A 14,345-nucleotide genomic window follows, 5' to 3' on the forward strand; every position below is an offset into this window, starting at 1 on the left:
CAGACTGCTGCTGGCAATAAATTCTGGGACACTACTGGTTATCTAAAAAGCAGCTGGGCAAATATCTAAAAGAGCAAACACTGTTTTATTTTGGTCTTGAGTCAACAGCTGAGAACAATCAGACATTCACAAACACGCAGACCGTGACTTTGAATGAGAAAAGCAATTTCTGCATTAACTTCATTAAAAATCAACTGCCATTTAATGGAAAACACAATAGGGCAGAATTTATTTGAGCAATTAACTTTAATGGAATTTGAACAGCTAATCCCCTCTAAAATTATTTGAAAGCCTATCTACTGGAAGAGCAAGACTGATTTTTTGCTTAGCAAGACGTCTGAATGTACCTGTTTTGGTGGCTTGTGCCGGTTGTACTCTTCTCCCCATAGTTTTGCTTCCATCTGAAGTCGAACATCCTCAAAATACACATCCCTGCCTACACTTTCTATGTATTGCTTGGCAACATAGTTATAGGCACCTTTCCAGTTCTGCGTGTGTAAGAAGTTGGACAGCTTTTTCCTGAAAGACAAATAAAATTGTTGATGAAAGGAAAACTGAGCATTTAAATTCAGTCTTCCCCATTTCCTTGCCTCAGTGGAAAGAGCCAGGCCATGAGATCAGCATTATCCTCAGTGAGGAGCTGATCCTATGCCATTTATGCAGACAGATAATCTAGCTGAAAAACAAAGCACAGCTGTGTGGGGGGCAGGAGGAACATCCCATATGAATGGCTGGGACTTTTCAAAATGCCTGTGTGACTTCCTATTTGTACTCTGACCTTCCTCCTTTCCTCACTCCCTGCCCCTCCAACCCAGAGCATGAAGGGTTGGTGCTGTCTCAGCCCCTTATTCTAAAGTCAACAATTATTGCTGGCAGAAAATAACAGGGAGTGGCCTTTCAAACCTGAACTGAGAGGAGACAACCCTCTCCTATGATAAGAGCAAACTGCTGCTTTCTCAACACACACAGGTGGCTACTCAGTATCCCCAATGTTCCCAGAAGGAAAACTGCAGCCTGGAATTATTTCTTTGACGTACTTTTAATTTTTAGTTTTTGTTGATGTGCAAATCTTTAAACCACAGATGCCTCAAGAGTGAAGAAAAAAAGATTTAGCTACAGAGGATCTGCTGGGTGCCAACAAATGAATTAAGCAGGCACCCAGTGGTTGCAGAAGATGCCAATGTTCAAATCAAATGGGGAAACCCCCCCACATTTTTACCATGAATTTGAAAGCAATCACAGTCTTCTTTCCTAAAGGAGTTGCATCCATTTACATGGGACACAGAGGAAAGGAAGAAAGTCTTGGATTTTTTTTGCTTTGTTTGTTTTTTGCTGGAATTTGAGACCTGTCCAATTCTCTGAAGAAACTAATTTTTCTGCACAAAATAAGCCAGCTCATATGTATTTCTAAAGCTAACACTCTCCATGGTTAATCAAGTGAAGCGCAGCCAATGCTGTCACTGTAATGACAGAGACTTGCAGAGTTGTAAAAATACAGAGGGCTCTAGATGAGAAGTATCAGTGCACCACTGTGAGTCATGGAAAATCAAGGAGTAGGAAAGCTTATGCACAAGTTACACTTTCTCACAAACAAGAGGTTAAGGTAGAGCTGCAAAAAAAAATTCTGTTTATGTCACTACTCAAGATATTCTGTAAGGAGGAATTTGGTCACTCAGAAACAAGAACTGAAGGCAATGTCCCCAAACTGGGGCTTATTACTTCCCAGGCTTCGCTCAGTGCTGTACCTGGCTTTGCAAGAACAGAGCCATCAGCAGGAAGTGATACTGAAACTGCAGAATTGAAAGACTGCGGGGTTACTTTGTCCCCTTTTTTCTAGAAGTTCAAAACATCATGTTTCTGTCATTCAGGAGCTTCTCTCTTCCCACAAATGAAACCAGATGTGAAATGTAATTCCTCTAGATCCTGCAGCTGGAAAGAAGTAGGGGGTGCCTTAAACACACACATGTACGTTTTCCAGGAAGCATTCATTTCCAGAACCTGGAAAGGGTGGGGTAGTCTTCAGGCATGAACTGATTTATAGCTAGATGCCAATGCCCACAATCATACTCACTAACTCTCTGTGCAAAGGAAAGCTCCTCCTTTCCCGTCCTCTATACTTTACCATTCTGGAAAGAATAGTTGTTAATCTTCAAGCTCCACTTTACTTAGAATATGGTTACTGTGGTATCTGTGATCCAAAATAAACTCTGGGAGAAAAGCTTTCTTTCCTGAATGTGGCCGAGTTGAGAACTCAACTCGCTCTCTCATCACACCTACTTGTGTCTCCTTTAAGGGAAGGCACATCTGCTTTCTGAACCTTGTTCCCAGTGCTGTGGCTGGAGTTGCACAAACAGGAATAAAGCCCTCAGCTATGCCTTTTAGAAATGCACAGCAGGGAGCTAAATGGGGACCTGTACTTTACACAATTCCACTCACCATGCAGAAGAAAATCCTGCATGGAGGCCAACAAAGAAAGTCAGCATATACTTACGTTCTAAAACATTCCCGCATCGCTCCGCGGCCAAAGGGCTAGGGAAAGAAAGAAAACAAAACAAAACAGCATTGTCACTTCCACAAAGTTAATTTCTAACCAGTAAGAGACATGATCATGCCCTCCCCCTTTCTAACCTGAAGAAAGCACTTCTCAAACAGGCTTTATATAGTATCTGTCTCCTCAAAGGAAAGTGACAGCCCACAGGCAGCGTAACATAGGAATTTGGCAAAAAGACATTGGGAATGAACTTCCTTCCTCAACACCCCATGGAGCAGATGTGATACGTCTTTTAAAGATGCCGTTTAAAATCTCTCTCCAATTTGCAGTCAGGTCTTTTGAGACTGCCTAGAGGAACTGGCTTCACAGACCTCAAGCCCTCATTTAGGCCTCCACACAAGATAGGCCATGCAGAGCAACACCTCCCTAGACATCAGATACACAGCACAGAACAAGATGATTCCAACACACCACCAACCCCAAGATGCAACTGGAAAGTGGCAGTAGTTTCCACTCTCCTACAGAAAATTCAGTCTGTTTTCATCCTAAGAGCAGAAATTATTATTAGAGAGAACACAGTAGGCCCATTGCCAGGCAGGGAGATGAGGCTCAGAGCACTGCCAGGAGCAGATGGAAGGGCTGAAATGGGAGGGCTGCTCTGGGAAAGGAATGAACACCTTACGTCACCGATGGGGGAGGGCTGACTCCATGTTCTACTTTATTCTGGGGAGAAAATGCTGCTGGGACACCAGAACATAATGGATGAACAGAGAAAGAAAAGACAAGAGGTAGGAAAAAAAAAAAGATGCTGAGACTTCAAAGCTCTTATAAGAGAAAGGCATCTTGCAGGAACTATTCAGTAACAGGAAGAATCTAACAGATTTGACTGCTAATACACATGAAAGACAATGTGATCTTACTTGTGAAGCCATCTTGATGAGGACTTCATCTTCAACCCAGTCCCCAGTAACTGCGTTGTATCTGCAAAATCAGGATTTGTGCCTCTTACAAAAAATGCAGAGGGAACCCACGTCCTCCCATCCCCAACGCCTATACTTCTTTATCTTGCATAATCCTAGTTCTAGCTTGGGAGCTGCCACAGGCTTGCCAAGGATGTGAGCAGAACGCAACACCAGCTGTGGCTGTGAGAAGCAGGGGGGCCAAGAACTGCCCACATTGCATCAAGAGAAGAACAAGTCTCTGCATGCCCCTACAATAATACAAAGACTGCGACTGTGGTTTCTCCCCACTCTCTTAACTCACCACCAAAGTGAGAACGACAGTGGCTGAGTCAGCAATACATGACTGCTTCCAGCCTGATCCCCCCACCTTGCTCTGGCTACTTCAGCCTTGCAGATATCCTGGATACCCCCTTAGATATTTTTCATGACCCCAGTTTGCAGCAGGCAAAAAAAAAGGTTGGGGGAAAAAAATAAAATTAAAAAAAAAAAAAAATCAGAGCTGTCTCTTCTTAATGAGGTATTCAAGTAGTCCTAAAGCAGTATTATCACTTTCTTATTTCTGCGGGGAGGAAGAATGCTGTGTAATAGTACCATGCAAGGGGAGGGGAGGCCTCCCCAAACACTGATGCTAATTAACTAGCCCCTAACTCCTACTCCTTCCACCAATAAACCTGTGTCACTAGGGTAACCTTTCCAGCAAAGGCTGTGCTCAAAGCACTGAGAATATTTTAAGGGTCAGACTCAGTTTCAGCACGTACACTGTGCTGAGCTATTCTGGGCTCTTTAAGGACTTCAGCTGCAGCCACAAGCAGCAACACTGCATGCACAGGCAACAATAAAACTGCTATTCTGGGAAAGGCACAGAGTGCTATGTAGCCCTTTTTTTCCTTTTTTTTAACCTTTAAACTGTAAACACTGCCTATTTATAAGGATTTATTTCTGTATGAAATTAAGTTTAGAGAATTAATAAATCAACCAGAAAATATTTTTCAGACTTATTTCCTGTCTGTATCTCTGGATGATAAAACTTTTACATACTACTTAAGTGGGAGAGATAGGAAGAATGGGACACTGGTTTGCTGGAATGTTTATTTTTTGACCACGTCCTGCATTTATGTATTCCTGGGAAATTCAGTTAAGGCACACTCATTTTTGGACAGTTCTTCAGACAGGTAATTATACATATTCTGTACCACATGAACACAGCCCTTCAACATAAGCCAGCAAAACCCCTTTAACATCAGCATTAAAAGCAAGACATACAGACCTGTAACGAGTCGCGTATTCTGTCTCAATGTCCTCAAGATGAAATTCTGCCCAGGGATCGGGCATGTGTTTAGCTTTCTGAATAGCATGTTTCCAGGTTTCCTGAAGAAGTTACAAAAGGTTATTTACAATCAGCAGCAACCCACAGAAATGGCATTTTCTAGAGTACATCTGAATCCCAAGGTTACAAAGATGTGCAACTATGCAAGTCCCCAAAACACTATTCAGAGCAAGGACCAAGCCAGGAGCAGGACAGGGCAATCTTCCTCCAAAATTTTCTTTCCCCTTTTCTGTATCTGGCACAGAATACCACTCTGACATTTGGTAGTTTCAAGTATAATGAAACACAGTTCAGAAATATAAAGCATTAGGTTTTGATTTAATATGCACCACCATAAAGTTACTGAGAACAGAATCTGGTCTAGCATATACATAGGAGGTAACTGTAATTTGCAAAAAAACAGTTGTAATTTGAAAACATCTCTAATACATGCTGCAAATAGCAATCAGTCATCAGCAATAGATGACATTTTTAAATAATTAGCTTTTACCATTTTGATCTTTAGGTTGTTGTAACTAACCTAGCATATGGTGGTGGTGTAAGTGGGGGAAAAAAAACAATTAGTGACAGAGCAATATGAAGGAGGAAAAAATTTTGCAACACCCAATGCCCCCAAACTGTGTTCAGCATAAGATCAGAAAGAAGAAATTAGCATGCTGTGAAAATGAATTATTGTAACAATTCCAGACATGTAGCTATTTCAACCTCCATCAACAGCAAGAACCAAAATGAGTTTGCTGGAATTTGAATAGCCTGTCTCTACAAGCCAGCATAGATGCTTTTCTTTTAACATTTTGATGCCCCTCTTTTTACATTGTGCTGCTCCAAGAGAACTTGAGATACGATTCTATCAGGTGCCAAAAGCCTTCTGCAAGGTGAGCAGGAGAAAAGGCCACTTTGTACCCTGAGGCATCCAGTACCGCTGCCCTGAAGGAAAATACTGATCTCTCTTTTGTTACCGCCTCTGTGACTGAACTACGCAGAAACAGTAACTTTTAAAAACTTTGCATGTTTTTTTAGAATTTAATCTCAGTCAAAACTAAAAAAAAAGTACAGTATAAATTAATGTTAGCAATGATATCAAGGAAGTTTTGAAAGAAGCTGATCTTTTAAATCTGTCATGTTCCTTTGTATTTCAATGGTGAATCAGCACACCTGGCAAAATTTAAATGGTTCTGACAATAAAACCATGAAATGAAAAGAAACAATAAATAAATAAGTATAAAAAACACATAATGAGAAAAGTTTGCTTCATGTTTCATATCAATATGAAGTTGCTTCCGATCACGTTCACATTTCATATGACCATGGGAACCTCCACACTTGAATACATATGAAAGGAATATGGAGGGACAGAAACAAGTACAATGGCAGTTTGCAGGAATTATCTGGTCAGTTATCTGTGTCAAGTCACCCTTGAGTATGGTCCCTCTCCAAAAGGTGATCAGGGTCCATGAGAGGTAATGATTTAAATAATGAATTCCTTGTGCTTGATCCTGTGAGGTGCTTTGTACAAAAGCTGTATTCTAATCTTCAAAGCAACCGAAAGTTGGACTTCATGTAAACTGCACTAATGCCGTTTCTCCCGCTGTAGCTGTAGGCATACGGATGTCATGCAGACTAAGGAGACGTCTTGCATCCATTCTGTTCTTGCTCACAGTAGCAAATAATGTGAAGAAATAACTACAGATATGTGCTCTAAAAGGAAATGATATTTCAAGGTAGAAAACAAAAGATAGATAATATTTAATTTCTTTCAACAGTCATCTTTTAAAATTCTGATTTGATGACTTATATGGGCTGAGGCAAGCAGTTCTCCCGGACAGCGAAATAATAAACAAGATCAGCATAAAAGGGAAAATTAAAAAAAGAAAAAAAAAGGTAATCTTTAAGTGTCTATTACATATGACGTTCATATTTTGTTTTAACCTACCCGACTATGGTCAACCACAGAGCCATGCTTAGAGCAATCCTGTGTGTCATTCTGAAGGATACATGAGAAACATAAAAGTAGGAAAATACACATGATAAGACAAATAACTGAAAAAGCTTTCTTTCTCTTGGTTAATAATAAAAAAAGTGTCTTTCCCACTTAAAAGCCATTTTTCAATTTATATTGCTAATTTAAGTTCATTCTTAGAATATCTGTGAACAAATCTATTCAGGAAAGTTGGCAATTTTTTATATTGGCAAATATGTGTTAAAAGGGTCTTGCCTATAATTAGCGAATCAAACATTGCTGAGTCCTGTTTAAAGGCAGAGAGTCAATACTAATTCTTTGGTCTGTCTTTGCATATCGCTATCAATGGCCTAGACTGCCATTAGCTTTGAGGTCCGATAAGTGGACTCTCATTAGACCAGGCTGTGGTGGTTTAAGATGTTACCAGTCCCAGTTGTTTGCTTCACCCTGTGTTGGAAGTCACCATTTCTGTGGCTTGAAAAACAGATGGAGACCTGCCTGCTCCACATCTGAACCCAATACATTTTATCTGTGATATGAGCTAAGATGCCAGACTAGAGACTGTGATGGCCAAAGCACAGGCACAGATTATACTCTGCTACCCCTGCTACAGGACTTTAACTTCCACCAGAAGCAGCAAGATAGCTTAGGAAGGAGGAAATAACCGCAATTTCTTAAGTCCTTGTCAGATTTATGTCGGGCCACATGACTCAAACTTCCATATATCCTGCAAATCTAGAGGCAGATGTTTAGTATGTGCTAAAATGCAGACACCAAATTAAAGACTAAGCTCCCTATCAGGTCTTGACTTGTTTAGCATAGCATACATTAAAATCTGTCCTCATATCTATACTAAACTTTTATTCCTCACCTTCCTTAGGAATATATACATTTTAATATTTTTATTAACTATCATATGTAAAAATCTTATTACAGACAAGATGGTTTTACTTTGAATGTGTTATTGTATTTATATGTTAACTGACTGAAAAAACCCTAAGGTATCTCTCCAGGAATAAAGCATGTATTAGGCATAACTAAGATTTTAGAGCATCTATTAAAGGTATGTTAATAAAACACATTAAATCCTAGTGTAGACAAAATCCAAGAGACATGCCACATTAGCATGAATGGTGCATAATTGGAATATTTAACCTACAGAGAGAAGGTCACTTGTGTTCTTGAGGCACCAGCTCCTGTGGGTTCTCTTCCCTTCGCCTGGCCTGATCTGTGCAAAGGGAGCAGAGCGGGACAGGACATACGGCCAAGGAAGCACCAACTACAGTCCTTTGATCTCTCTGCAATGCCACGATTGCCCTTCATTTAAAAAAATGTCAGACAGCTTGAATACACTGTCAGAAGCTTCTGCCACTGTGACACTTCATGCCCGAACACTACAGTCTATATGTTAAAAGCTCCTTAGAAAGCATATCCAATCTCTTAATGATGGGGTTTTAGGTTATTTTACAAAAATAACATTAGCTTTGTTCAAATAAAAAAAGAAAAATGGATTGTTAACTTTGCCTGGCACAATCTATGGGAAAATATTTTCTGATGGGCACCAAATTAGCTTATAACAAATACCATCTCTAAAAACTCCCAATCAATGTGTTACTTAACTGTCATCGTGGATTCTGCTGAACTAAAAGGGACTCTAAATAATTCAATGTCAGTGTTGGACTATTGGCTTAGTGGAATTAACTGCAGGTCTAGAAAAATAACAGCAGGATGTTCTCAATAAATGTGTTAGTCACAAGAAATGAAGCAGTTAGAGAATCTTTATCCATATCTCTCATGCCAAATAAGTAAAATCAGAACCTTATTTAAGGCTGGAGTCAATGCTTACCTTAAAGTGGAATGAGTTGCTAGGCGAAGAGCTTGAACTGTACTGTTCAGTTTTTGCTAAATTGCTATAATAATTGTCAACTTTGATACTAGCAGACTTGTTAGAAACTGGATCATCAGTTATTGGACAGATGTAATAATTGTCTTCATCATCACTATCAGCATCAGGATAATTTCCAGAGTTCACTTTAGTTGATCTAGCATTATCAATCCCTTCCATACGAAAAATAAGGTCCTCATCTGCCATGTTTGTGGGAGGTTGGTTTAACTCTTGCAATGATTAAAGCAGCCACTATTCCAATGCACATGCAAATGGAGGGAAGAAGCTGGGTGGGAGAGAGGAAAAAAAAGAATGGGCTGTTATTGAAATAATAAAAGCATGCATGGAACTAATGTTTATAGCACAACAGCACCAAAAAAAAAAAAAAAAATCAAGCATTTGCATATGGCTGCACAAAATGGATGTCTGAGTACCTGTGGTTTTGAATGTCTCAGTACAGGATCTGGGTTTCCGGAGGGCACCCAACTTTACAATTGTTACAGGATACAGAAAAGAAGATAACCCAGAATAGAATAATACTATAAAATCCGAGGGACAGCGAACACCACCTGCTGCCTGTGGCTGACACTTATTAGCATTCCTCTCTCCCCCTCTGCATGTTTTTTCTTCCTGGTCTGAAATGCAAGTTTTGTGACCCTGGTCTTAGTAACTCCAGGGAGTTTTGCCTCAGGGGAGGACTACACGGTTAGGTTTTCTATTTTCCAGGCCAACTCTTCTTAAGGACACCACATACAAAATGAATAGCCAAAAGAGTTGGAGAGTATTATTGGGACAACAGAAAATTGTCCTACCACTACCACAGCTGAGCTACCAGATTTAGGTCAGCTTCTAGCTTATATATGACACTTGGTCCAAAGTGCAAAGCATGTTGCCCGGGCTACCCAGGATGTCCTCGGAAGGACAAAGTTCAAAAGCGGCTAGGAAAGGAGGCCTGCCATTCCCCTGCTGTTGTCCCAGTGCTCGCTGGTGGACTGCTGAGGCAAGAGAACACGAGTATAAGGGGTATCTCAACCCCTTCTGTCTTTTACACTGTGTAAAAGCATTTCACTTTGGATCAATCTTGTATGATCTTAAACAATCCTGTTCCAACACACCCCATTCAACCTGAGACAGCAGGTATGACAGTCCACTCAACAGCATCAAATAGCAGAGCTATGTTCATTTCTTCATTTGCGCTTGTGCCTCCTAACACCATCCCCTTCCCTAGCATAGGGGACCTTGCTATCAGTCCCTCAGCTGAACTCGGCAGGGGTTCAGGTCTTCCACTGCCCTACTTTCACATCCACCTCATTCACTAGAATTTGTGTTCAGCCAACTTCAGGGCACAGAACAAATCTCATTTACATAATCTTTTTTTCTGATTTTCCCCCACCTTTGCTCTCATATTAGAATCATCATAAAATCACAGATCAGTTGAACTTGGAACAGCGGCACAACCATCTGGTGTACCCACTTTTCTACCATCTGCATCATCATTCAGTCCCAGGAGAATACAGCTCTTACTCCAAACCCAAAGGCATCTGTGGAAAGAATACCATAAACTGTGACAGGGCAGGGAGTTAACCTAAGCACTGGACAGATAGTGGTTCACTCATTTCAGACATCAGCCCTGTAATGAAAGCAAAACTGGTCATACTGTCTTGAGTCCATCACATGAGATGCCTTCCCAACCCAGACCTGAAAGGCTGATCACTGTCTCTCCCATTCTTGTTCTCAGTTCTTGATAGGAAGACATCCTTTCCCTTAGCTTGTTTGGACATTTTATCACAGTGCTCAGACATTAAAAGGCACTTCAGTCATAAATAATGTATCGCTTTAATGCAGTCTGTTTCCCAGTTTTCCCTGCTTGGGTCATCTTTTTTGGAGCTCAAGATATCGTAAGTGGATTCACACATACACTATATTGTCTCATTCCTGACCTTTTCTCTGCAGGCTTTGGCAGCAAAACTGGGAGATAAGTCACTGCCAAGACTGAAGCAATACAAAACCCAGCAAGCCAAACCCTCCAAGATAAAACAACAGTAATATCTCTCACCTGTTCAGAGAACTAGGAGTTACCAATGAATTATCTGGACAGCCCAGCATGATCACTCCAGTGTGAATAAGCTCCAATTTTTGCTTCAGCTTTACCACTTTAGTTATCTCACAAAGTATCTCAGCACATGGGTTAAGATATTTGCAAAATCATGGGCTAGGTGAGCTAGTGACAATCATGTTGCCAAAACAGAGGCCTAGGACACTCAAATTATAAATGTACTGATCAGGATATAACTACTATTAGCTTGTCTTGAACCTGAATATAAGCCTACTACGATAGGGTAACCAAGAGTAGTATTTAAGTATTTTATAACACTGTGGTGGCATCACCAGACACACTACGTAAGTATTTTATGCAAGTATATGATCAACGTGACTACTAAGGGGCAAAAAAAGGTGGGTGTAGTTGCACCTATGAGGCATCCAAGTAACAAGGATTTGTCAGAGAGGTGACAAGATAAGCACAAGGGATTGCAAATAGGCAGGATGACCTCCTGAATATACAAGCTGGCAAGACGCAAGACATGATAAGCAGTATCAGGAGCAGAGGAGAACCCCCTTTGGGGGAGAGGGAAAAAAAATTTAAAAATCGTGTAAAAACACAAAGCATGGAGAGGAAAGACAGGAGAAAGGGGAAAAATTTATTTTATATACACTTTTTTTCTCCCTTTGCAACAATCTTTGCCAAAATGAGGGCTTCCAAATGACTATGTGGGGAAAGGATAAAGAAAAAGAGTAACTGATTTGGGGAAGTCTACAAGAACAGATCATGTTATATTTTAAATTACTTGAAAGGTGCAGATAAATACAGGTGCTTACATAATCAATAGCAAACAGCACATGATAAAAAATAAAACACATTTTTAAGGTTTAAAATGTCTTCCCATTGATTTAAGTTTGCCATTATGATGCGATTATCTTCCCTCGGCTTCCAAAGCTTCTGCAGCTCCCTACGACGATAGAAGAACATTTCCCTCCAGAAAGGCCATAGCCAAATCATGGTAATTTTTTCTTATGAGTTGCATGATTTCAGCAATACAGATCACTAGTCAGTGGGACAGAAGACAGCATGAAATACACTGAATTTTGAAGTTATAAAATCCTGCAGGGAGAGCACAATCAATCATTGCTGGGGCTAAGAATCAGCTTGCAGTAAATCCTCATGATCTAACATTTCATCATCCACTTCCACAGGTCAGACACTATCTAAAATTACAGCTGGTTTATTTCCATCGCATATAGCTTAAGTAAAAAAATATTCCACCCTGCTTAATGGTCTGTTTCTGCACTTAGTAAAAAGAGATTAGAAAGTTTGATTTTGTCATTGGTAATTTCAACTTTTTAGTAGCTTCCTGAATCTTAAGAGAACAAAATCTGTTGGCTTCTTCTGGGTCCTAGTTCCAAAGTGACCCAGGCAGAAAGCAAACATTCAGCAGTCTGATCCAGACAGATCATGGGTTTATATTAAAATCTGCTCAATTACTTCTAAGCCCGGAAAGTGAAATTTTGGGTAAATATTTCACTGAGGCCTTCTGACACCTAATTACTGATGGAGTAAATAATACTGGGAGTTCCACATGGACAGCAAAACAGCAGCTCTGCAAAGGCTCCTGTCTTACCTCAGCTTTTCAAATTAGTGATACCACTTCCAGGGAAGCTGTAGACAGAGGACAGCCTGGTTACACAGCCTGACTGATGCAACGGACATGCACTATATAAAAAGATAGGTGAGTCATGGAAGCATTTTTCATAGAGCTCAAGTTCCACCCATAGAGATCTTATAATGGAAATGTGCTCAGCAGTCTCCTCCCAAGAAAGTCAGTGACAATTCAGCAGAACTCAAACAGAAACAAACTCCTACAATCCCAAGCTAAAAGAGACAGGCACCAGCTCACCCTTTCACACACTACCAGCCATACAGATACAGACAGGTTTCCGTTTCTGCACTTTTCCCCGTCCCTGTGCCACAGGCCCTTGCCCCACTCCCCCAGTTTCAGGCTGAAAGACTCTTCCCACACCCAGGAGAAGGCAGAGAGCCAGACTCACCTCTTGGGAGCAACACGAGGGTGCTCAGCCTCGGCTTGTGCCCCAAGAATGGCGGAACAGGACTAGGGCAGAGACACCCGGTCCAGGATGCCAAGGCTGGCTTTCAGTGAGAGGAGTCTGCCAGTTTCTAGACTTACAGCGTCCCCCCCTTCCTCCCCACGACACAGCTCGAGCAAGTAGGCTTCAAAAACACAAGTGATGCCCCTGGAGCAATGACACTGCACCTCCTGTGCAAGGGCTCATTTTTGTCTGCACCACACTGCCTAGCCAAAAGCCAGGAACACGTGCCTACGTAGGGAAACCGATGTTACCTGCTAGTGTCCAGGCTCCTCACTGAGTGTGGTGCCTTGGCTTCACGCTGCTTCTGTACCCCAGGCTCCCTTTCCACACTACCAGCCTATTTTCCTGATACACTACCCTTCTTAAAGTTATCTTTTTCCTTACAGCTCCTTGCTCTTTTCCTGCTGAGCCCACTTTCACTACCATGTTCCCTTCTACGTTGGTTTACAGCTATCGAGGAAGATATAAATAGCCAGACTGGGGCAGGCCCATGATTCATCTAATACCAGCTGTTTCGAAGTAAGAAGCAAAGAAACCTGCACAAATAATCTGCCTCTATTTACGTGTTTTTCTAATTGCTGATAGGGAGGGTTTTACACACTGAAGTTTCTCGTATTTTCTGAAACACGCTGTTCTCATTAACTGGACTAACTCTAGGTTTTAGAGTTATTTCCTGAAGTCTCCTGTGGATAATACCTGCCTTTGCCAAATTTCATGACTTTCTGCAGCAACTTTAATACTCAGTTGCATCAAAACAGCTTAGACCATCTCTAAAGAGAATAAACAGATTGAAGTGGAACCATCTTTTTGCAGTACACTTTTGTTGTTTCTTCTGCTGAGAGTACAACAGCATATAATTAATTCTTTAATGACTGTATCCTGCTTGGAGTTTCCAGACCACTCCACATTTTCCTGTTGTATTTTTATTATTTTTTATTATGTTGTATTTTTATTTTTATTATTATCGACGCTAAATAATCATCCAAATCTTCACACAGGCTTGGCTGAGTTCAAACAAATGTTTTCTGACAAGCCTTCCATAATGCATTTTACTGGCTCTTTAGGTGAATACTATATTAGAGTTAGTTACATTCGGTTTGTTTTTGATTAGAAGACAGAAGTTACACAAAGCTGCATATCTTGACTTGTTTCACATGATATGTTAAAATCCTTTTGGTCCCGCAGTACTGAAAATCAAAGTCATTTGAGCTTGTAGCATATTGCATTTAATTTGTTCTCAACATTATATAAACATCAACCTTCTTTCTAACATCCAAGAGAAACATCCTCTGTTTTACAAATTTTACAAATTGGAAAAATGAGACATAGGAATGATCAAAGCCCTCTGGAGGAGGTGAATGTCTACCTGGATGCTTTGAAAATGCATGCATCCACAAAATAAAGGAGTAGCTAGCATTTTCAAAATTTGGCTCTGATACTGGCTGTACAATATCTTACAACTTAAAACAGACACTTCTAAGTGTCCAAATAGTTTATTAGTTCTAGGGTAACCTCATCCAAACAACTAAATCAGGGATTTCCATACAGCTATCCTA

The 14,345-nt window shown here is 40.6% G+C and overlaps 1 protein-coding gene across 5 annotated transcripts in view; it reads right to left on the reverse strand.

Annotated features, from left to right (window-relative positions):
* EEF2K (eukaryotic elongation factor 2 kinase) overlaps window positions 1-13,064 on the reverse strand; it is a 28,955-nt gene extending 15,891 nt beyond the window's left edge. The window contains exons 1-7 of one of the 5 annotated variants that reach the window (XM_026083215.1): window positions 13,041-13,064; window positions 8,587-8,911; window positions 6,714-6,764; window positions 4,721-4,821; window positions 3,412-3,472; window positions 2,492-2,529; window positions 348-519 (exon numbers count right to left, since the gene is read on the reverse strand). In XM_026083215.1, the coding sequence (XP_025939000.1) occupies window positions 348-519; window positions 2,492-2,529; window positions 3,412-3,472; window positions 4,721-4,821; window positions 6,714-6,764; window positions 8,587-8,832 (669 nt within the window). In that variant the 5' untranslated portion in view covers window positions 8,833-8,911; window positions 13,041-13,064. Of the gene's footprint in view, window positions 1-347; window positions 520-2,491; window positions 2,530-3,411; window positions 3,473-4,720; window positions 4,822-6,713; window positions 6,765-8,586; window positions 8,912-10,018; window positions 10,040-12,302; window positions 12,325-13,040 lie in introns of those variants that run through there. The other 4 variants (XM_026083214.1, XM_026083218.1, XM_026083216.1 and 1 more) reach the window with 4 other exon arrangements.
* Between the last annotated feature and the right edge of the window lie 1,281 nt (window positions 13,065-14,345).

Source organism: Apteryx rowi, unplaced genomic scaffold (assembly GCF_003343035.1).
Source record: "Apteryx rowi isolate R43461 unplaced genomic scaffold, aptRow1 scaffold_6, whole genome shotgun sequence".
Lineage (NCBI taxonomy): Eukaryota > Metazoa > Chordata > Aves > Apterygiformes > Apterygidae > Apteryx > Apteryx rowi.